Source organism: Urocampus carinirostris, chromosome 1 (assembly GCF_059441175.1).
Source record: "Urocampus carinirostris isolate Australia breed hairy pipefish chromosome 1, RoL_Ucar_1.0, whole genome shotgun sequence".
In the NCBI taxonomy this organism is placed as follows: domain Eukaryota; kingdom Metazoa; phylum Chordata; class Actinopteri; order Syngnathiformes; family Syngnathidae; genus Urocampus; species Urocampus carinirostris.
In genome coordinates this window covers 36,379,860-36,403,892 of record NC_142349.1, presented here as the reverse complement: position 1 = coordinate 36,403,892, position 24,033 = coordinate 36,379,860, and the positions used below count along the sequence as shown (strand labels likewise).

The 24,033-nt window shown below is 37.7% G+C and overlaps 1 protein-coding gene and 1 pseudogene across 1 annotated transcript in view; one reads left to right on the top strand and one right to left on the bottom strand.

Annotated features, from left to right (window-relative positions):
• The window catches only part of slc1a7a (solute carrier family 1 member 7a), a 43,352-nt gene that overhangs the window by 6,490 nt on the left and 12,829 nt on the right, over nucleotides 1-24,033 (top strand). Inside the window, exons 3-7 of the mRNA XM_088337218.1 lie at nucleotides 11,848-12,063; nucleotides 19,581-19,623; nucleotides 21,050-21,281; nucleotides 21,360-21,459; nucleotides 22,934-23,167. Coding sequence (XP_088193344.1) covers nucleotides 11,848-12,063; nucleotides 19,581-19,623; nucleotides 21,050-21,281; nucleotides 21,360-21,459; nucleotides 22,934-23,167 — 825 coding nt within the window. The remainder of the gene's footprint in view (nucleotides 1-11,847; nucleotides 12,064-19,580; nucleotides 19,624-21,049; nucleotides 21,282-21,359; nucleotides 21,460-22,933; nucleotides 23,168-24,033) is intronic.
• LOC148374515 (U2 spliceosomal RNA) lies at nucleotides 8,960-9,076 on the bottom strand (annotated as a pseudogene).

Sequence of the window (24,033 nt, the reverse complement as noted above, 5' to 3'; positions counted from 1 at the left end):
TAGCACAGGCCCGTTCTACAAAAACTTGTTACAAAGTCTGTTGGGTCGGCCTCCACTTTAAATGTCCTGTCTGGAACTTGAAATTTGTTACTCTCTGCATCGATCTTCTGGAATAAAGTCATTATTGCAGCCTTAGACAGCTCATTCATGAAGTGCGTGCATTTCTTAGATGTGCTCGAAAAAACTCTTCTTTTTTCATCTCTCTTGGGGTTCAGGTTACTGTTTGGACTTTATTTGAAAAGGTTTTTTTTTCTTTTTCATGCTACATTAACAAAAAAGCGTGATTACGGGCTTATAGTCACTCTCAAACTCCCCCCCCTCATCCAACCTTTTCAATCTACCTAATGTGTTGCGCGTCATGAACAGCGTTGCTAAATGTAAGATAGGCGCGACGAAGAAAAAAATGACAAGGCTCTTTGAACTCTGTTGGACATTCTTAACGCATACTTAATATAGAAAATATTCTACTTGAAACTTTTTAAGGACCCTTCAAAAGGCGCACCTTTAGTTTAAATAGAATAATAATATTCTCCGTGATCTCAAATGTGCTTACATGGACTCAGAATTGTCCAGTATGAAAACTGGCAAAAGAAATGAGGCAAACGCACTGGTAACATGTAGAGTGCTCTGCGCAATAAGCTACTTACAATACATGTACCAGCAAAGTCTGGATGAGAAGTTAATCTATCCTCCCTCTGTCTGTCTGTTTATTTCAGTGCTTAGGTGTTTTTCAACTACTATATAAAAAAGGAAGAGTAATAGAATTGTCTTTGCTTTCACAAAGTCTTTTTTCCCCCCTCTCCTAGCTTTGTGTATGAACAGTGTATAGCACAGGGGAAATACTAGATGGAGGATGGCGTGTTGAATGCCAGGCATGTCAGGGAATCACTAGGACTAATCTGAAATAATAGGGAAAGAGCCAGGAAAGACGACATGAGTATACACACGCACATACGTGCACACACACACAACACACACACTTTTACAGAGCCAACCTCGGTTTAGTGCTTATATCTGTATATCTTTTTATATCTTTAAGGACGTACATCTCAGGCCGTACATATTAGAGTCTCTCTGTAGCTGAGAATGTAGTGGTTGGTGAAACACAGATCAGCTGGTTGACACGGCTTATCTAGAGGTGAAATATCTGCCCCAGGTCTGTTGCCTGTCTGTCCCCGTTTTTTTTCTCTCCTCCCAACCATCTGCGCGCCAGCCAAAGTGGAAACCAGATTATCCCATGGACGTGTAATGCTGTATCAATGGTCCTTCCGCTCTGTGTTTCCGTTTGTTCACACGACACCAACTTGGAAGTCCTTCCATATACGAACATCGTAACTGACGTTCCCTGTAATTTTTCATGTGTCTGGGCAAACACACAAGCACCCTAAGCTTGCTGAAGATGGCCTGAGCTACTTCAGGTGTGCATGCTGTGGCTATTATCACACTTCAAAACTTTAGATCAGGGGTCGGGAACATGTGGCTTGCGAGCCATGTATGACTCTTTTCATGAGTAGATCTGGCTCTAAGATAAAATTGCACATGCGCAATTATTCACTCCAATTGTTTCCTCTTGAAAACTCACTTTGTTTTCGCTGCATGTTTTACAGATGAGAACTTTCTCACTTGTAAAAGAAAAAAAAACTCGTTTTACGGCTTGGTTTTCTATTTACACATACTCTGACAGCCACTACATCTTAAATGAACCACATTTTTCACGTACTTTAGCACAGTGAATGGAAGTGTCGCTGCCCATTCATTTAGCCATGCTAAGGGGTTTGCATTTGCGTCCCCGCCACAGCTGCCCCAGTATTGTTAGCTTGCAAGTAGGCTGGGCAATACATAAATTATGTCAATGCTCTGATTGGCTCTGATTGTAGTGTAGTTAATCCTATCTATTATTTGTTGGACACCTGTCACTCACCAAGACATAACGTGATTAATAAGTTTATTGTATTAAAAAAACAAACATTTCATGCACTGGATAGATTTTCTGGCGCGCTGATATTTGAGACCACTGTGCAATTGGGCAAGAGCGAAGCTTAGAACGAACATTGATAATAACGTACGTGGCTGTCTGCCAATGAGCCATTTTCCATCTTAAGGTCAATGTGAGATTCAATTTTGGTCAGCCAAATATTGACGAAACGCAGCAAAGAGCAATTAACCCAAATGGAAGAAATTTAAAATCTTTAATGCTCTGCCCGCTGAGATTTGCTCTGCAACCTCAGTGGAACTGTTTGAATCTAGGCTTAAAACGCACTTATATTCTATAGTTTATGAATGATCTTAATTTCATTTTGACAATATCTGTGTATTGTTTGTCAATGCGACATCCATTGCAGTCTGATCATACTTTTTATTTTATATCTTATTTTATATTACACTTAAATTATTTGATATTTTATTTTCAATTTTATGTTATGCTATTGCAACATCCGTTGCAGCCTTGTCATCCTGGAAGGTTTCTTCATTTTCCTCATGCTGAGGTTTTGAGTTTTTCCTTGCCTTCATGTCGGTTTGAGATCAGGGGATGGTTCAATAATAGTCTGTCGTTTGCAAATGTCTGTAGTCTGTTCAGCCCTTTGAGACTCATTGTGATTAAGGGCTATACAAATAAACATGAGACTTATTTGTGCCCTTAATCACAAAAAGTCTCAAAGGACTGTACTGGTCACAATTACAGCACAACATGTCCTAATCTGAAACTTCCATGCGAGCAAGGAAAAACTCAAAAATCCCAGCATGAGGAAAATAAAAAACCTTGAGAAAGGGCCACACAATTGGTAATCCCCCTTCCTGGACGACTAAGCTGCAATGGAGGTAGCTTAAGCAACTAAACACAAAACATAGTCAACATCGACAATAAACAGGTAAAAACTGAAGAAATCCCAGACAGCGACGGCTCAGCTCCCTATCTCAGGCAGCTGGTCAATGCAAATGATTCCATGTCTCGGGTCAAGGTGCTGGCATGCTTCCTCATCCCGGTTTGTGTTTTCCCCCTTACTCCGCCACCAGCCAGGCAATAGGAAAATAATATGAGGTTGGCATCAATCATACACTATTGAATATAAGTGTGTGTTAAGATTATATTTTAAAAACTTCCATTGAGGTTGCAGATCTTATCTCCGGAGGCAGAGCATTCAACACTACCCGCCGGCAGATTTTGTTTTGGCTCATGGAGTCACAAGTAGTCCAGCACTTTCTGAGCGGACAAGAACATGGGAGAAATCAAACCAGAGAGATAAGAAGGGGCAGGCCCATGAAAACTTTAACATGTTTGTAATAGAACCTTAAAGTAACATCCTAAATAGACAGAGAGCCAGGGCAAGTTAGTTAAAATTGGAGTGATAAGCATTCTTGTCCAAGTCAAAGCCTCGCTGCTGCATTTTGAACCAGCTGCAAACTTGTCATGCTAGACCAGAGACCAATACATTAGAGTAATGAAGATGTAGAGTAGCAAATGCATGAATTATAATCCCAGATCTGATTTTCTCAGCATCGGCCAAATTTCTGCAATATTACAAAGGCGGGAAAAAAAGCTAATCTAGTATTACTTTTTATGTGTAACTGAAATGACAGAAAAGGATCAAATATGACTCTTAGATATTTGACCGAGTCACTCTGGGTGATATTACATTTGACAAGATTCAGAGCAGTGTTTGTGAACTTTATATACTTAGTTGCTTAAAGCCAAATCACATAACATTTTACAAACATCTACTAAATTAAAGCTGATTTAAACAATTTGATGTGACAGGAATCTAAAAAAATCAGCAAACAGAATCCGAGATAGAAACAGACTTTGGCCAATGTGAACAAAAATCATAAAATGAAATTGGGATGTAATAAGCACACTGCTTAGAAGAAGCCTAAGATTATTGTCTTCTGGATCAGAGAGAAGAGAACACAATGATACAACATCAGGTTATTTTCCAGTATTTGTTAAATAAACATATGCTAGAACATGGGATTTGTTTAAGTTTTTAGTTACTTAAATTTAAACCTAAAACTTTATTATGTAAATTTGAAAAAGGTTAAAAGCCTGCTACTGTCTATGTTATGTTACTGAGTGTACTTTATCAAAGTTAAGCCTGACCAAACACAAACAGAATGTTATTGTTGAACCCTGGCCCTGGCAAAGTCTTATCACTGTTATGTTATGCAGAGCACAGAAAATTGACCCCCAGACTCTCAAAGTACGCCTGACATCTCACCACTCCCACAACAAGTCACTAGTGCCATAATTACATTTCTTACTTGGGCATTCAGTGGAAGTGAGAGTGTCTATTTTAATAGGAGAGCTAAAAGTAACTAAAGACCTTGTCCAAAGAGCATGTAACCTCAAGATTCCCGGAATCATTGGAAATGACTGTGTTTAATACAAATGGGCAACGAAGACATTGAGCATGTGAAACTTCTGTTTTTCATTCTCATTGGAGGAATTTGTGGCTGCGCTTGTATGTTGAATTTTAGGACACGGAAATGGTCTGACCAACTGGTCAAAGGTCAGACCGGCACAGCTGAGGTCTTACTTGAATGTCGTGATGCCACCCTGGCTAACAGCCTTGCTGAAACAAGATTGACTTTTGTCTTTTCATGTAAGAATTCAACAAATACCAAATTCAAATAAAAACAATAAAAAAATCATGGGAGATGTTACGACGAAGATAAATGTGGAATATTGTGCTAAACATCATTATTATTTTACTTATATGACTATTTCTCTTGTTTTATGATGAGATATGATTTCTGTTACTCAAATTGCCTTATTATAAAAATCTAATTATATGACAAGAATAATCCAAAAAATGTTTTGGTTGTCAAGGGGACAGGACCAAGATCAGCTCCGGCTTTTTCCTGTCTGCCCTTTTTTTTCCTTCTGTTCTGTCGATTGCTCATAAAAGCTGTTGATTTTCAACATATTGTGCATATTGCAACCTTGTATATAATGGTCATAGAAAATAAAAATAAAAATGTCAATCAATCAATGAATTCCCAGCTATTTTGCATCGATATAGACGGACTATTAGGGGAACTGCCCCAAAAAAAGGGACTACTCCGCATTAAGCCCTCACTCAAGACAGTAAAGGCATATAGTTATTAACATCAGTGTCACATTTGCTTAATGTTTTATGATGACAAACTAGCGTTTGGATATATTTAGAATGTCTTTTAAAAATGTTGTAATTTGTCTGGAAAGGGAGGGTAGATTTTAGAATTAGAACTGTACTTAGTGTGATGGATTTCAACATAATGAATTTTCTTTAGGATGATATTAGGCGTGACAGTCCAGGATACACATATAATAAAAGACTTAATAATCTTAAGATAGATAGGTAAATGTTTTTGCTTGGAGACTGGTCTAAGTTTCAAGTGCTTAAGAACAATTATGCAATGAAATATAGCGCAATTACATTAGCAACAAAATTTTTGCAAATTAAGAGTCGGGTAGGAAAATATAAATACAGATTTTTCTCTACATAGATATATGAACATATATAATATTTCACAGGCTTGTGTGCTTGTTTAGCGTGGTGATGGCCCTGGGGAAGAAACTGTCTCAGAGCCTATTAGTCCTTGTTTTAGGGACCTGTGGCTCTTACCAGAAGGCAGCCGGTCCGAGATGTGGTGGCTAGGGTGAGTCAACTAATACAGCCAAAACGACTACTTGCCTTCTTGACCTGCTTCTGGGCTAACTGGTGAAATATCTTTGTAGGATCTTTAGACATTTAGTTTTAAATATTTTTATTTTATTGCCCTCCTTCAGCATCGTTTCTGACAGCTTCACCCAAGCTTGACCCGGAAAGCCTATGCAATTGTTGGCCCGTGTCAAATCTAGCTTTTCTTTCAAAATCACTTAAAAAAGCTGTCGGGAGGAGTCCTTATAATGTTGTCGGCTCTGCAGCGTTACATCAGGCCGGCAATGTCTTCCAGACTATGGAGGGAATAGCTGATGATTTTATGGGCTGTGATGATGACTCATTGTGAGGTTTTTGTGTCTACAGCCATGCTCACAGCATGCCACACCCAGATGCATTATGTGACCTCCACTGTGGCTCTGTAGAAGGACAATAGTATTCTACTTGGTGAAATTTGTCAACTGCGTATTCTCCCAGATCACTTTCCAAATTGCAGTGGTGTTGCACTGACAACATGACTCAAAGGGGCACACAAATACAACTTATCTTTCAACAATGCTTCAATTCTCCGTTTTCTTTTGAAGATTAGGATTACTGTAATGCGCTTGCTCCATAAAGGTACACGGTAAGCACCATATGCTTCAAACATTTGTACCAGGAGGACAGCTTTTGTGGTCTTTACACTACTTCCAATCGGAAATATAGTTTAACTTGGTTTTAAAAAATGCCTTCAAAATGAAAACTAGTGGCTTTTATTTTTTTGGGAAAGAAGTAAATGTTTTTTTCATAATATTTATTACTGATTAAAATGTCTTATGTGGATCCATGTTTTTAACAATGACATTATGTAAATGTATTTGGCAGTTTTTTTCAATTGCCAGCGTCCAAAAACAATTGTCGTTGAAGATTGTTTTCATTATTTGTTTGGCTTCCTGATTTCATCTGGACAATGAAATGCAATCTAAAGAGGTTGTGTATTTTAATCAAGCTCAGCTGGAATTTTACTTTGTGATTGGATTTTGCAACCGGGTTCCGATCAGTACCTGGCACAGGTCGAGCGCTTTGTGCATCCGAGCATTCGAGCTCCTCTTGTTATGTTGCTTTGCAAGTTTAATCCTGTCAACATTGAGCTTAGGAAAAATTTGAAATTTTGAGAGTATATCATGTGACTTTTTTTTGTTCCATCAAAGCTCAAATTCTGGCCAAGTATAAAATGACTTTCCATTAGTGCCAAAATTCTACCGATGTGTATTTTAACAATGTCATGCCATTGTATGTTAGTGCTGTGTGCCGTTGCTGTAAGCAGGCTTGGGAAGCAGCAAAATACATGTACAGCGTTTTATAGTCAGAATAGAAAAAATGTAATCGTAACCCATTACAGTTACAGAAGAAAGACGTAATCAAATTACAGATATATTTTGTAAAAACCAGGATTACTTTGCAGGATCACAATTTTATTTATCCATTCATCCATTATCCTCAGTAGGGTCGCGGGGGTTCCGGAGCCCATCCCAGCCATCTTCGGGCAGTGGGCAGGGCAGTCGCAGGGCACACAGAGACACTGACTCGCTCGATTATATTAACCTGAATTGCACGTTTTTGGAATGTGGGAGGAAATTGGAGTGTCTGGAGTAAACACAAGCATGGGGAAACCATGCAATCTCCGCACAGGAAGGCTGGTAGCTGGAATTGATCCCATGACCTCAAGACGCGTGTCAGACGCGGTAACCACTCAACCGCCATGCCGCCCATACTTTTATTTCAAAGCATATTTATGTTGCACTATTCAAAGGACAATATTGAAGTTTGGTGTGCGTAATTTCTCCTCACTCGCATTAGCTTTGTTTACATTCACCATGTCCGTTTGCTCCTCTCTCTCTCTCTGCCGTTTCATTCAATCCATACACTGGTGCGTTCACTCTCAAGACCCCCGCAGCTGCAAGAGCCTGAATACAGAACATGGCTGTATGACCAGCAACTCTGCAAAACTAACAGAAGAGTGCTATGTAATTAAAGTGCAACTACCGAAATGACATCAACAAACTAACGTGAACCCTCTGTAAAAAATACATAATACAAAATGAAATGGTGAATGCTATTGAATGCCTGGGTGCGTGTGGCCACTTTCAAAGCATCCTTTCAAGGACGCATTCAGTCACTTCATGCACTCATTCACTTGAGTCTCACATTTACGTATACGTATGTAATGTGCTGATGTCCGTTATAATTTCAATCACTGAGGGAAAAGAAAGATTTATGGACTACACATTCATGTGGAATACATTTTACATTGCAGCATGATGCAAAGGAAGAACCATGAACACATTTTAGAGACCTTTTGTTGTGATGTCCTGAGGTCTGGTTTCGACAGCTCTCCTCCCTCTGCATGCGTTAGGGCGCGCTTTGCAACTTAAACAGATCAAATACGATGACTTCATTTGAAAGCATTACATAAGAAATGATCTCTTTCATTTGGACAATAACGACATCGTGACCGCGCTCGTTTCATGACTTGACGCTAGAAAATCAGAGAGGGATGACAAGAAGACAGAGTTTTGGGGAAATTTAAAAAGTGAACCTTTTGTGTGCTTGAAACTATATAGGTTCTTAATGTGCCTTTGATGTGAACTAAAACAAAGCATATCATATCTGCCATGTCAACGAGAAAGATACACTTTTTCGTGATTAACTATACTACGTGGTTAAAATGTGAACACTTTTTTGTTGGACTACAAGAAAGTACCTGACCTTGGTTTATTCTGTTTTCTTTTACAAGGTTACATTGTTCATTTATCTTAAACACGTTTTTTGCAATTGTATTTGTGTTTAATTTATTTTGTCTTTTATTATCATATTTCATATTGGAGTAATCCAAAAGTAATTGAAAGTAATCACGTTACATTACTTTAATATTACGGTATTGGAATAACGTTTGTTAACAGGAGACTAGTAACTGTATCAGATAGCATTTTTGAAGCTATCCTCCCAACCCTGAATGGAACAATGTCATCCCATTTTCAGTTGGTGCTGTGTGTCGTTGCCGTGATTAAATGTCAAGTGTCGTTGCCTTGACTACATGTCAAGTATCGTTGTCTCAGTCGGGTTGAACTTTTTTTGTATGTGTGCACATTTTACGTAGCATCTGCATGACATCTTTCTGCATGGGGTTTTTAAGGGTTATTGTTCTATCTTCGTTATTCATTATCCATTATCCGTTATCGGTCAGTTCATAATACGCTACAAAGCTTAGGAGCCGAGACACTTACTCTCAGCCAAAAGGCCAAGCTAAGGTCCTAGCCCTAAAGCCTTGCTGCGATCATTGCGAATGCACCGTTCCCGGAGGTACTGCAATACCGGGCCGATGCGTGGAGTGGACAGAGCAAGCTCATATTCCATCTCCGAAATGCAAAAATCAAAGATAGTGACTTCATAGAAAGTACACAAATGTCTTTCACACTAACTACCCATGCGCATGTTTAATGAAAGTTAACATGGACACTTGACATATGCACACAGCAACAACACACAACACTGACGGACTCTACATAACATGGTCAAACTACACATCGGGAGAATGTTGGCACCAATGTTCCCTCTAATTTTCCACGGGTCTGAGCATTCACACAAAGTCGGTGAGCAACGCTTGAAACAACAGTGAGCAACCATAATCCCAAGTGTGGCAAGATAATTGATTATCAAACATGTCCAAAACTTGACATCACGTTACATTTTGCTGAGTTTCCGGCAATGCAAAATTGTTTTTCTCTTTTGAATGAATAGACTCATGTACTATTGCAAAGGTTGTACGGCCTACAAACGTCGTTTGTTCTTACAATTCTTTCACAAGATATCCATTTCTTTTTATTACCTGAGATATTTTGTTGCATAATATTAACATTTTTGGGGGCTTATTTAGTCGGTTGTAAGATACAGAACTGTACTTAATCACATTTTTTAGTGGAAGTACAATGTTGGCAAAGAGATTCACTTGATATAATTGGAAATGATTTTAATGCAACACAAACTTTTTCTTCTTTTTTCCGTGTTTTTTTGGTACTTTTTTAAAAATTCCTTTAAAAAGATCTCATTGTGTTTATTTTTTCCGAGCTGTTACTTTTTTCTTTTTGTTCTCTATTTACTTTTTTCCTACATTTCTTTTCTTTTCTTTTTTTCTGGCTTTTTTCTAAATGTTTCCTTCTTTTTTTCTCTTCCTTTTGTTTCTTTTTTTCACTACCTTTTTCATTTTGGTATTGTTTTCTTTTTTGTTCTATTCCCCTCTTCCTTTAAGTCATTTTGTGCATAATTTTACATAATATTTGTTCAAGTTGGGATTAAAGAAGCAAAAACAACCTGAAGAGCCATTTAGGACCCGAAAGAGCCGAGCCGAAGAAGCCGGTTCACGACAAACTCTACTAACTTTACTCAACTTCATTCTACTTCGACTCGACTTCAAAATACCGCATTTAGGACACAACGTCGGGGGAACCCATGTATTTTTAGCCATCATTAATATTTGCAGATTGTCAGCTGGACAATTGTCAGCTTTAACAGATATTTGTAAATATATTATGAAAGCAAATATACTTTTATACAGTTACTTTAGTCTAATTAATTCAAAGTGGATGTGTTTTGTATATTTTGGCACCTTTAACCACAAAAACAGAATGTTGTCATCTGTGTATTAAAGTTCCTAAATTATAAAAGCTCGTATTTGTAACCATTCTTTTGAGTTTGTTGTCCCGTGCTTTGAGATATTTGAGGTCACATTTCAGGGTCAGATTTATTTCAATGAAAGACGATACATGCTTTTCATCTCCTTCTGAAAGGTTATTGGAATTAATCTTATTGGAGACATGTTGATGAAAAATTAGCATTGAATTCCGGGAGTATTATTCACGGTTACATTCCGTGAGGTTTATGTCTAGGTAGGTACGATCAGATTCACAAATAAATGAACCTACATTTTATTTATTATTTGATTGGCAGAGCAAGAAAACAACATATAAACTGCAGCATAGATTTTTTTTTAATTGTCTTTCCTTAACTTATAAATAAAGTCTATACGCTGCTCCTTTTGAATACCTATTAATGATTTTATTGATAGGTAATTCTCTATTGTGAAAAAGGTCCAATGCAATGAGAAAAAAAATGACCGGAGTGCTGAATTGCTGTAAGCTTGCTGATACTACTATTAATGCTAGGTGATATTATTCGCGGGCAGCACGGCGGCGCAGTGGTTAGCGCGTGTGCGGCACAGTTCTAACCTCCTGTGTGGGTTCAAATCCAGCTACCGGACTTACTGTGCGGAGTTTGTATGTTCTCCCCGTGCTTGCGTGGGTTTCCTCCGGGCACTCCGGTTTCCTCCCACATTCTAAAGACATGCATTTCAGGTGGATCGGCTGGTCCAAAATTGTCCCGAGGTGTGAATGAGCGAGCGAGTTGTCTGTCCCTGTGTGCTTTGCGATTGGCTGGCAACCAGTTCAGGGTGTCCCCCGCCCACTGCCCGATGATTGCTGGGATGGGCTCCAGCACCCTTGCGACCCTACTGAGGATAAGCGGTGCAGCTGATGAGATAAGATAGGAGATGAGATGAGATATTATTCGCAAGCATAATATCAGTTTCCATTGCTACGCAGATGACACTCAACTATATCTTCTGATGGAGGAATCTTCCACACTAAACTGTGGACATTTGGAGGCCTGTCTCACTGAGAAAAAAGAATGGATGTCACTCAACTTCTTGCGCCTTAACTCCGAATATGTGGGAAAATTACTCAATTTAAATTACCAAATTAAATACAAACATTGACTGTAATTTGAGACCTTCCTTTGCAACCTACCCGTTTTCTGAAATTCTATTGTAGAACCTTAACCAAAGTATAAAACATGCTCTTCACTCGCAATTACACTTTAAATCCATCTTCTAACTTTTCCTTTCTCTATTACTCTCTCTCCTACTTTCTTTCTCTCTATCACTCCCTTTCTCTATTTCGATCCCTCATTCTCTTACTTATTTGCTTTCTTTTTTTTGTTTCTCTTTTTCCTTTTCTTTTCTTTATTTCCTCTCTCTCTCTCTCTCTCTCTCTCTCTCTCTCCCACTTAAGCTGTGTGGAGTTAAGAAAAGGGATAAATCGCTTATAAAGTTTCAAATAGACATTTTTATCTTCCTTTCTTTTTTCTCTTTTCGTTCTCGGAATATCCCATTCAGTCTGATGTCTGGTCTGGCTGCCCTGGATGCCAAATGCTCCAGCCGACTGGGAATCATGACCATCTCCTACTACCTGTGGACCACCTTTGTGGCTGTGGTTGTGGGCATCATCATGGTGTACATCATTCACCCTGGAGGCGCCGCTCAGAAGGAAGATTCAGAGGAGAGCAAGAAGCCGATGACCAGCTCGGCCGACGCTCTGCTGGATCTTATCCGGTGAGCCTCACTTGCAAAGTCCTTCCCTATTCACTAATCAGGTTCTTGGGATAATGAGGGGAATGAACATTGTGTAATACCTATCCATATTGATATAAATGGTTCAAGGTTGTTTTGAATAGAAGTATTTGAAAATTACTAACTTACTGTGATCCCTAGTTACTGTTTTTCAAGCCCTTAAGGTAACGCATACTGTTTTCCAGGGGTGTATTCAAATCAGAGCTGAAAATTACGTGCGCAAGGCAATCCGTGATTCTTTTTTACGAACAATTATTCTGCAGAAGTGTGCAGAATCATTGGTTTGAGTAAAATACACAGTTGCAAAACCTTTAGTGCTGTTAACTTGTCATCTCTAAATGGCCACTTATGGAAACGCCTAGACCTACCATTAGAAAAACGTGCAAAATACAATTTTTAGTTTTTCAGACTGTGATCAGATTTTACAAGATACCAGGTAAAGCTTCAAACTATTGTCTCACATATTTTCCAGCTAGGTATTTCATTGCAAAAAAAAAAAAAATATAGAAAACCAGGCAATAAAAAAACCCTCCTACTTTTGTGTGTTCCATCTCAGATTACTCAACCTATCAAAAGAGACAAAAACGGTCCATATTCTTCAAACACCCAATTAAATTTGGGTACTTAGGAAAATTTTAAAGGAAGGGTAAGGGGTTAAGGAAAACAGCTCGTCGCCATTTCAATAAACTGGCTCCCAATTGATAGTTAGGAATTAAAGAGGGACAAAGCATTCCAGCGCTAAAGGTATTTGATTAAAAAATCATTAACAATAATAGCATTTGCATTCAAATAAGAAAATACCGTTGAAAAAGATTCAATCCATTTTCAAAACCTTGCCTTATAAAGCATCTTTATTTTTTTGCGCTTTGACTTAAGCATGGACTCTGTTTAACTTGTCATCAATGCCTAATAAACTATCATCTCTTAGCATTTTATTGCAGAATATCCTGGGCTACTGAATGATGGCTGTAGAGATTCCCAAGTGCAGTCTTATACAAAAAGAGTATTCCATAAGATGATTGGAAATCTATTGAGCATTTGCTACAAAGTTAAAAATTCAATATTTAATTCAATTGAATAGAGCAAGTAAGCCGCTCAACTTTTGCCAGGTGGAATAAATTTTATTTTGTGAACAGGGATAAAAGTTGGAGTTTGCTTGTGGTGATCTCTTCCTCCCTGTCAGGAATCTGCTTGTTTACACCCCACATTTAAAATGTTGTTTTCCATGCGTACCAACGTGGCTGCTGTATACAATAATCTTCCACTTTTCTTCTCTTAAAAAAGAATAACAGATTTAAATACATTTACCCCTTTTCAGATTAAAAGAACAAAAAATCTTGACTCAACACTACGTCTTTGTGTGTGAATAAACCGTTCCTACGTTCGCATTACATTTCTGTTTGGGTTTGTCAATTCCAGTTTTAAACAAGCACATGTTGACGTTTTTTCTTTTAACATTTTGTAGTCGGATTTTGATTTGCGCGTAAACATACAGTGTGCGATAAAATCTACGGTTATTTAATGTCAAAAGGTTGGCGTATGTGGTATTCTATTCAAAAATGAGGGTGATGAACAAAATAAAACACAACTGAAGTGACATAATTACAACTAAACAACCGATGAAGTTGTAAATGACTGAAATGATAAAGACGTTACAATTAGCGAAATTATAGACTTTGGATAGATAGGGGCACTGACATGTTTCAAGATTAAAGCATAATAGTAATGTGTCCCACAATAATATAAATGTACCGCTCAAAATTTGTTTCCTCCATCAGTTACTTAAGAGTGTTGAGGCTCATTTTGACCATCATTTTTCTCCTTAATAATGGTTTCAAACAAGGTGCAAGTAAAGTTCTTTTGTAAAATTGTCCCAAAATTCTTAAAACAATAAGAATTACTTTTGTCGCAGACTGCACTGAGTGAGAGAGAAAGACGGGAGTGCCTTAAGCTGTGTTCAGAGATCCGTCCAACTCTACTGCTCACACAAATAAATTACTCTGAGGTGTTTGCTGGCATATTTATTTATTTACAGTTTGAACTGTGGGTTTTTATCATAAAGTATTTTAACAGGGAACATTTTTAAGTTAAAGAGCTTCCGTTTCAAGGGTTTTAAAGCGACGTACTGTCAAAACAGAGTATGTTGGTGTGACACCCCGACTGTAAACTGTAGTCAAGTATCTGCCCTATATATACTGGACTGAACCGCCACATCAGCTTTGAGCTGTAATCACTTGACTTTGGGACGGCGTAGAGCCATGATCAATTCTAATGTTTTATCTCTGAGCCATATGTATTCATGAAAAAAGCCATATATGGCTCGTGAGCCATAGGCTCCCGATCTCTGCTATAGCCTGTACAGCTGAGGCTTCTTGGAATTAGGGGTTATTCAAATGATCTAGACTGCACTTGAATTGACTACCGGAGGATGTAGGTTGATTGGTACCGAGCTATACAGAAAGAACATAAATTGCCCTTGCTTTTGCTCATACTGTATATAATTGTGAATACATTAATATTTATACCTGAAAAATGTCAAGTTTGTGAGGTTTTACAGTGGTAAACTACCGTGTTTGAGCAATAGTTGATCAGTCCGCTAATACCACTTTTGCTCAACCTTAGATGCAAAGGGAATCAACCCAGAACGCGGCATAAGAGCGACATTGATGACATAGGAAAAAGCATTGGATTTTATCTCATCATCACAATATTCCAAAAATGTTCCATTAGGAGCCGCGTCATACAACATTGTACAAAGAACTGAAACTGGTCCACAATAGTCTAGGATATTACTCACCCACTACAGTGTAGTGACTACCCCAATCAATACTTCATCCTGCTACTGCCAGGGCGCAGAATACAACCATCCATCCATCCATCCATTATCTGCACCGCTAATCCTCAGAAGAGTTGTGAGGGTGCTGGAGCCCATCCTAGCTGTCCTCAGGGAGTAGGCAGGAGACTCCCTGAACTGGTTGCCAGCCATTCGCAGGGCACAGAATACAACCAATACATAGAAACAAGAGATTTAGGAGGGCCCGCCTAGGGAAAGGCCCGATCCCCTCTGCCATTACCTTTGTCCCACTGTCATGTATGTTGGTCATTCCGCATTTTTTTATGTGTGCGTAATGTAATGTCTGTTTTCCCCCGGTACAGTCGGTGGAAATGAACTTTCCTAAGGGGACCAATAAATTAAATCTAAATCTAAATCTACTGCATGTTGGTCCGGCTATTATTGCATGAGAAATCTGTAAACTGTAAGGTCACTGTCGAACAGAAAAATGTTTTAATTCATCATTTTTTTGTATTGTCAGTAATGCCATATTCACACGAAGTTAAGGTAAAAACATTACTAGCGGGCCAGGTTGCGAGAATGATGTCATACATTAAACCGGTCCGTGGTACAGAAAGGGTTGCCGACCACTGATCTAAAAGATGTGGGTTTAGAAGTCGATGAATGGATTTCCTAATTGTTTATTGTCACTGCCCTTCTCCATAGCATTCCCTTGAAGACTGATTTGTTGAAACGCATTCATCAGAAATCGATTTCAGATACGGTCGACAATATTTTGTGCGGTAGACTGCATCTGATCTTATTTGGCGTAAAGTCACGCGAGTGCTTGAGCAATCGTTGAGAAAAGCGGGTTGTCGTGCTAAGCTAATTAGGGCTGCTCAGGGCCAGCAGAGTGTCTTTGAGGTGACTGTTGTTCAGGCCAGTCTGCCACTGTGTCAGTGTGACAGTAGGTCAACGGGCCCCAGCCACGTTGTCTGCTTGTTATACTTCAATATCAGTTGTTTCTGGTTTCAGAGCAAAACAAGTAAAGAATTGGCTACTATTTCATTTAGGATGAAAATACTTATGTTTTTCTCTCTGTTGTCGGAATCAATTTGCAGTAGAAATAAATTGCTTTGGGATGAATGAATGGACCAAGTCTTTGCAATTCAACTTTAGACTGATTATATGACACTGATGACGTTTGCAGCCTCTTTGTGTGTTTGTGTGTGCGTGTTGTGGAGGGCCACAGCTGTGCTTTGGATTTATCGGGCAAAGCTTCTTTGCAGCCTTCACCTATTATGCAGCCTTGCTCCACTAGTACATTCACAAATGGCTCCTCCCAGAGTGCCTGCCTTCGACCCACTGAGCATGTCAGTGTGTGTGTTGAGCGAGCTTTTAAAAATAGGAAGACGCTTAAGCACATCTGGGGAATACGTACTACATTAGCTTGTTTTCCATCGTCCAGGAGAGGATCTCCAACCTTTTTTATGATGAGGGCTGGTTTTTAATAACTAATTAGCGAAAAGAGCTTCCAGTTTGATATGCATTCCTAGAATAAGAATCAAGGCTTTCTATACCGGCCTCAAAAATATCTGAATCATGTGATGTTGATGACATTTTGTCCATTAATACTTATTAAATAATTCCATATTGTCTGTCAGGTTCATTTCATTGCCTCCCCTCGTTGTTCTGCTTCCAGATGTGTGCTTTCATATGTAAGCCGTTAACCCAGGGGTGGGACACTATTACCCAACTACATTGGGTTGAAAAATGTGGCCGATAAGCTGATCTTGGAACCTTATCTATTTTTTTCATTAATTAATAAATGTAAATTCAGAAAAGTTATATTTATTCATATTTGTTTTTTTTAATAGATTCGTTTCATCAAATTATTTTTGAAACACTAGAAAATAAAACAACATAATATATGAGGCGCCTGTTCGAAGCCTGTTTGTTTTGAAGTATTACTGTTGCTGTATTTTCCAAGTATATTTGTTGTGTTGCTTCAATCGGATTTTTGTAGTATTTCTGAAATTAGATTTTTGTAGAATTTCTTTAGTTTTCTAGTAGTATTAGTGTACTACTATTATTTAATGTTTTGCAGTATTTCTGCAGTGGTATTTTTGTAGTTTTTCCATATTAGTATATTTTCATTATTTCCATTGTACATTTTTTGGGGTATATCTGTAGTATTTCTATAGTATGACTGTAATCTTTTGTAATTTGTAGTATGTCTGCAGCTTTATTTTTGTATTTTTTCCAAAATAGTATTCATGGAGTATTTCTGTAGTATTTTCATAGTAATTTTTTTGTAGTGTATCTGTAGTATTCTTTTAGTATGTAGTAGTATTTATGTAGTAATTCTTTTGTTACATTTCCGTAGTAGTTTTATTGTAGTATACCTGTCATAATATTTCTGTAGTAGTGTTTTTGTATTAAAGTAATACTGTAGTGGAATTGTTGTAGCATTTCTTTAGAAGTGTTTTTGAAGAATTTCCATAGTAGTATTTTTTTTATCTTTTTGTAGGATTTTTGTAGGATTTGTTTGGTATTTTTATAATATTACCGTATTTTTGTATTATAGTATTACTGGAGTAGGATTTTTGTAGTATTTTGTATATAGTTTTTTATTTTCAGAATGAAAGTAAAATAATATATAAGGTCCCTGTTTTAATCACTGAATTTGATATTTAGTTTTGTAGTAAGTTTGTAGTATTTTTGCAGCATTTGTGTAGTAGTATTCATGTTGTAGACACACAAAGGGACAATGGGGACAAAGTTGGTACCCCATAACATGCTTCTATTCGTAGTACTGCATTTTGAGATTTGCAGGCATAACTTCAGAATGAACCTGTTGGTTTAGCCAATCAAATTCCGAGTTGGAGAGTCAGAACCTGCTTGCCAGCCTTGGGAAACGCTACTGGTTTCACAAACTATTATTGGCTACGGAAGTACCACAAACTAAACATGTAGAATAAAATCTCTGTATGCACTGCTTCTGTGTAACGGACATTTTGAGCCGTATACTAATTAAAAACGCATTGAAAAAAAAAAACAGGACGGACTGGATTTTCAGCATTAGCCTCTACAGTGATAGAAAAGAACTTCTTGATTGAACTGGAACGCACAGAAAATCTGTGTGCCGGGGTAAGTGACATTTAGTAGAAAGTAAGAAGACTACATTTTGTACACAAACAAAAAGAATTGCCAGCAAGTAAAATATGGTTATCTGTCCATCCATCCATCGCTTATCTGCACCGCTTATCCTCATCAGGGTCGCATGGGGTGCTGGGGCCCATCCCAGCTATCTTCGGGCAGTGGGCAGGGGACACCCTGAACTGGTTGCCAGCCAATCGCAGGTCACACAGAGACAGACAATTTGCTTGCTCATCCACACCTAGGGACAATTTGGACCAGCCAATTAACCTAACATGCATGTTTTTGGAATGTGGGAGGAAACCGGAGTGCCCGGAGGAAACTCACGCAAGCACGGGGAGAACATGCAAACTCCCCACAGGAGGTTCGATCTCATGACCACAGAACTGTGCCGCACACTTGTTAACCACTGCGCCGGCCGCCATGCTGCCCAAAATATGTTTATATTTCTAAATAATAGTGCAATGACGTTATTATTGATGCATTTTTTATATGTCTCGCTGCTTTAGCAGCAGTACATGTTTTATATCCATAACACAGGTATTGAGGGTTGGATTGATTCAGCCCTAGCACTACTGAAGGTGGAAATGTTTATTATTATTCAGTCGTAGTATACTGTAGTTAAATATATGTATTTCAGAGATAATTATAGATAATTTTATAGTACCTCCTTTGTTTCCGTTGACACATTCATTTAAAAGAATAGTGTATGATATTTGACCACTAGATTTGGCTGTATTGGGTATTGCAACCAAAAACTGGGATACTGAGATTTAAAGCGACCAAACAACACAATTTTTCTTTTTTTTTTTTTTGCCTAACCTTTTGTCAGGTTTTTGTTTATTGTTGGGTACCTGTAGGTTACTGTAGGTACCTGTCAATGAGGCTGATGTTATGTAAATGTAATGCAAATGTCTATATGTTTAAAATTTAAACATGTTTAAATATTTAAAAACATTCATGTTCATTATTTAAATGTATTTTTTAACAAATTAGGTTTTTTTTTTTTAAACTAGGAGGTGCTGAATAATACACACTGTCCCTTTAACTATTTAACGGTGCATTTATGTATTTGGTTATTTTGTGCTCTTTCTATCCCTCATATAAAAAGAAAACGTAAAATATATTTTCATATTATTTCAATAACCAAAATGTGTTTTTGATACTGTAGTCAATTTCTTAATGATATTCGAATGCTACTTTTACTTTAATTTTACTTAAGATTCACTAAGGTCCTACTGGTAAGTTATCCGTGCTGAATTTTGTAAAAGAAACCCTGCACACATCTGAATTTCGGGATATATATATATTTTAGAAGATGAAAGCACATCTTAGCAGCTGCAGCTTCCCTTGAAAAAGAATAATTCACAAAAAAGGTCAAGGTAGTCAGAAAAAAACTCACAATTTAATGTTTGCTTAGCTTTCATTGCTGTGGTGCAGGACAAAAACAAAAAAATAAACAAACAAAAGACATGCTTGCACCTTGAGGATCAAAATATCATGGCATCTTTTCATTGCCTTTTTTCAAGGGTTTTAATACTTCTTTTTTTTAACATTTCTTCTGCAGCAACATGTTTCCGGCGAACTTGGTTCAAGCCACATTTCAACAAGTAAGTCATAATCTTCCCATTTTAGCAACCGTTTGCAGTTTGGTATGTATATAGAGATAAATCAACCTGCATCTTATTCATCATTTGATTGACAGAGCAAGAAAGCAATACCTAAACCGTAGAATAGAATAGAATAGAATAGAATAGAATAGAATAGAATAGAATAGAATAGAATAGAATAGAATAGAATAGAATAGAGTGTCTTCATTGTAATTGATAACAACATACTTAACATTATTTGCTACGATATTGAACACAGCACTTTAGCATAAACAAGATAAACACATAAAAAAGACTGAAAAGAAAAAAAAAAAGAGATCAAAGAACGTCAGAATAAATAGGCAAATATATTTGCAAGGTAGTGCTTGGCAGGTTATAAGTACCATTTATTTCATAATAGTAGAATTAAACTGGTGCAATAACACTTAGCAGCAAACCCATTTTCAATTCAACTAGCAAGATATGTATTTTGTACAGCTTTGCACGCTTTGATTAAGGTGGCGATGGCCTTGGGAAGGAAAATTTCTCTGAGTCTGTTACTTCTTGTTTTAAGGGACTTTAGCACCTGCCAGAGAGCAACTGGGCAACGAGTGGTGGTTGGGTTGGAGAAGTCCTTTATAATATTGTTAACTATGGCAATGTCCTCCATGATTTTCCTGGCACACAAAAAATGTTTTTTTATTATCTTTACCTGGACCTTTAAATGACGTCTTTGTCCTGCTCCTATTGAATCAAGGCATACATAGAAATGTTATCCTCCATTATGAAAAGAAATCATGCAACAAGTAATAATTCACTGGACTGGTTGCATTCCTGTTAGCTTGCGAATACTATCTCTAATTCAATTCTTTGGGGCTGAGATGTGCACCGAATCGGAATCATTGGTCTCACTGTTGCCCTCTGCCGTGAGGCAAGAGAATTGCGTGCCTTACTCCGCAACTGCAGACACTCAGCGCAGTAACATATTACAAACTAATTGTTTTGATAATATTGATCATGTAAAGTAAGAAGTGTGAAGTGAACTGAGAAAAACCTGAACATTGAATAAAAATAATCATTTAATATATTTTTAATTTAATATTCCAGTGATGACAGGTGAGGTACAGCCTCAATTGCCTTTCCCAACTGATTTACTTTTTTATTTTTGTTTTGCTTGTAGTAGTTTGCATGCACAAACCAAACAAGCTAGTGCTGGTGGTAAGCAGTTGAAAGCATTGAGCGGTCTCAAACTGTCTTTCGTGGTAGCCTTCTGGACTCCTCATCAACTGGATTTTTTATTTGTATTCCGAAATTCTCGTGTTTAGAAGTGCAACTGTATTAAAAACAGAATCCATTTTTTTATTTTCCCACTTGAACGACAAGAAGTGATATTTAATTTTGAACAATCCCAAAACGCCAAACAATTTCCTAAATTTTTCTTTTCAAGTATCGAACCCGTAGAGAACCCGAATTCATCCCCAAACCGACAGTGGCTCAGCTCCTGGATGAGACCACCACCCGCAGGGTCTACATCTACGGAATCCAGGATGACAACGGAACCGACGTCCAGAACTTCTCCCTGGACCTCACGCCGCCGCCTGACGTCATCATGAAAACGTCGGCGGGGACGAGCGAAGGCATGAATGTGTTGGGCATTGTCATTTTCTCCGCCACTATGGGTAAAACCTACTGTGCGTTCAAGTCCAGTGTTCGATTTTTGAACGGGACTTGAAATGGACTTTATGTGATTCATCCAGGGATCATGCTGGGGCGAATGGGGCCCAATGGAAGCGCTTTGGTCAACTTTTGCCAGAGTTTGAACGAAGCAGTTCTCAAGATCGTCGCTATTGTCATATGGTAATGAATGAATGAATGAACGAATGAATGACTGGCCTTTATTGTCATTATACAAGTACAACAGATTTAGGGGCTTCTCCTTTCAGTGAAAGTAAAACAAATTAAAAACTTGTGCAAATGGATATAAAAATGTTTAAAAACATCACTACATTATTGATATATAATAACTATCTGCTTATTCACAGTGTCAGTTGTACAGAACATATGTGCTCATGAACGCTGTAGATGGAAGTTGAGGGTGAAAGTGGTTAAGGCTTTTCAGGAAAAATTGTTCCAGATTCTGTTTGAACTATCTTTTCTGAGAACTCCCTTGGATCATAAAAAATGTCTAAACAGTTTTTAAACGTTGCAAGTCTAATTCAGCAAAGAACCTGTTAAAAATAATACGTAATGATCAAAATAATATTTGGGAATAAAACTCGTTTTCTTTTATTATCCTTTTTTCTTTTAAAAAAAACCTCTTCAGTGTATTATGTGCTTCCTCAGTCTAGACATCTTGACGTTTTTTTCTGTCCATGTTTTTTGTATATTTAGGGAAAAAATAAATTAATTTTGAAAGCATAAGGAAAAAAAGTAGTTAGATTGATCCGTCGACAAAACATGCCAACAAAGTTTCTTTAATCTTGATTTTTTTACACTGTACATGCACTTGTTTAATTTTGTCAATTCGTGACCTCTTATTCTCAATCCAAAAACATTTTGCCATTCAGTTTTAACCAAACATGTTTTAGATTAAAGCAACAAACATTTATTAAAATAAAAATTAAAGTAAATATATTTATCAAATACCTAACACTCTTAAAGGGATATTGTGTATTATTTGGTGCCTCATAATGGTAAAAATAAAACCCTTTAATCATTAAGAAAATAGAACTGATTTTATGGTTTGGTTTGGATCCTTTAACCACTGGGGCCGTAGGGGCATTATCTCCTGTGGTGTGTGTTGGGCAAGTATAGCCTGGGGGCGCCCATCCCTCTCCAGGCCAACAAATGTTTCCATCCGGTCTCGAAGCGGAGACCTTTGGAGCGACTTTAATAATAAGCGGTAATAAATCAAGTATAGTCTAAATATGCTTTAAAAATTTATACTGATACGTCAAGAATGTTCTATTTATTTTACATTACATGTAGCTCACCTAGACAGAGTTGGCATGATTGTGTGCCATCTTGCTACTACGTTATCCTAAAAAACAAAAATGAGAAGAAAATCGTGCAGTTTAGTCACTTTGTGTCTTTGTAGATTGTATTCTTCCTTGTGCTCTTTAGCCATCGTTTTCCTTTGCATTAAACAATACATCCGAAGGTCAAATATCACAGTGTCCCTTTAAAAAGAGTAAAATATTCGACCGACTAAAAAAGAAATATTTGGAAGGACAATTATTTTTGTTGAATTACTATTTTTTGTGTTTAAGTCTTTGCAGTGTTGGTCAGAACACACGCCTTGACCTTTTTTTTTGTAACCAATTCTTTTTAGGTATTTCCCATTTGGCATTGTTTTTCTGGTTGCTGGCAAAATCTTGGAGATGGACGATCCGTCAGCTATGGGGAAGAAACTGGGATTTTATGCCATAACAGTTGTCATGGGCTTGGTACTGCATGGCCTTTTCATCCTTCCTGCCATGTATTTCTTCATCACCAAAAAAAGCCCTATTGTTTACATCAGAGGAATTCTGCAGGCCCTCCTCATTTCCTTGGCCACTTCATCCAGGTAAGGTTCTTATATATAATTTCCTGACTGCTTAATGAAGTGGATTTTCATCGTTTGATCCCTGATGATTGTATGTTCCCATTAAGGCCATTTTTGAACGTCAAGCTTCAAGCCTAAACTTGCATTGAGGGTCTAAGATTATTTTCCTTCTGATGCAGGGTGAATATGGAGAAAGAATGGGAGAAATAAATGAGACAAAGGGAGAGAGAAAGACAGAAAAGGCGAGAGAGAGAGGGTGCATAAAAGGGAGAAAGAGAGAAAGAAAGAAAGACAGAAATAGAGAAAGACAGAAGGAGAGAAAGATTGAAAAACAAAGACTGTGTCGGACTAAACTGTTTCAAGAACAATTAAAAGTAGGTGTTGCAAAAATACTAGATGTATTCAGCATAAATCTGCCCTTTGTGGAAGAGTGGCAAGAAGAAAGCCCATCTGTGAAAATATAGTAAAAAGGTGTTTGGTGTTTGCAAGAAGCCCCAAAAAGTTTGTGGAACAAGGTGCTCTGGTCAGATTAGATCAAAATCGAACATTTTGGGCTGTATGCAAAGTGTTACATTTGGCATAAAAGTAATACTAGAATAGAATAGAATAGAATATACCTTTATTGTCATTGTTACAAAATGGGTTAACATATTGTGACAACGAAACTACACATCACCCTGAAAATTCCACCCCCATTGTCAAACATGGTGGTGGCAGCATCATGTTCTGGGGTTGCTTTTCTTCAGCAGGTAATGGGAATATTGTTAGAGTCTATGGAAAGATGGATGGAGCTAAAAACAGGGCAATTCTGGCAAAAAAAAAACAGTTGGAGTCTACAAGAGACCTGAGAATTGTGCGCAGATTCACTTTCAAACAAGATGACGACC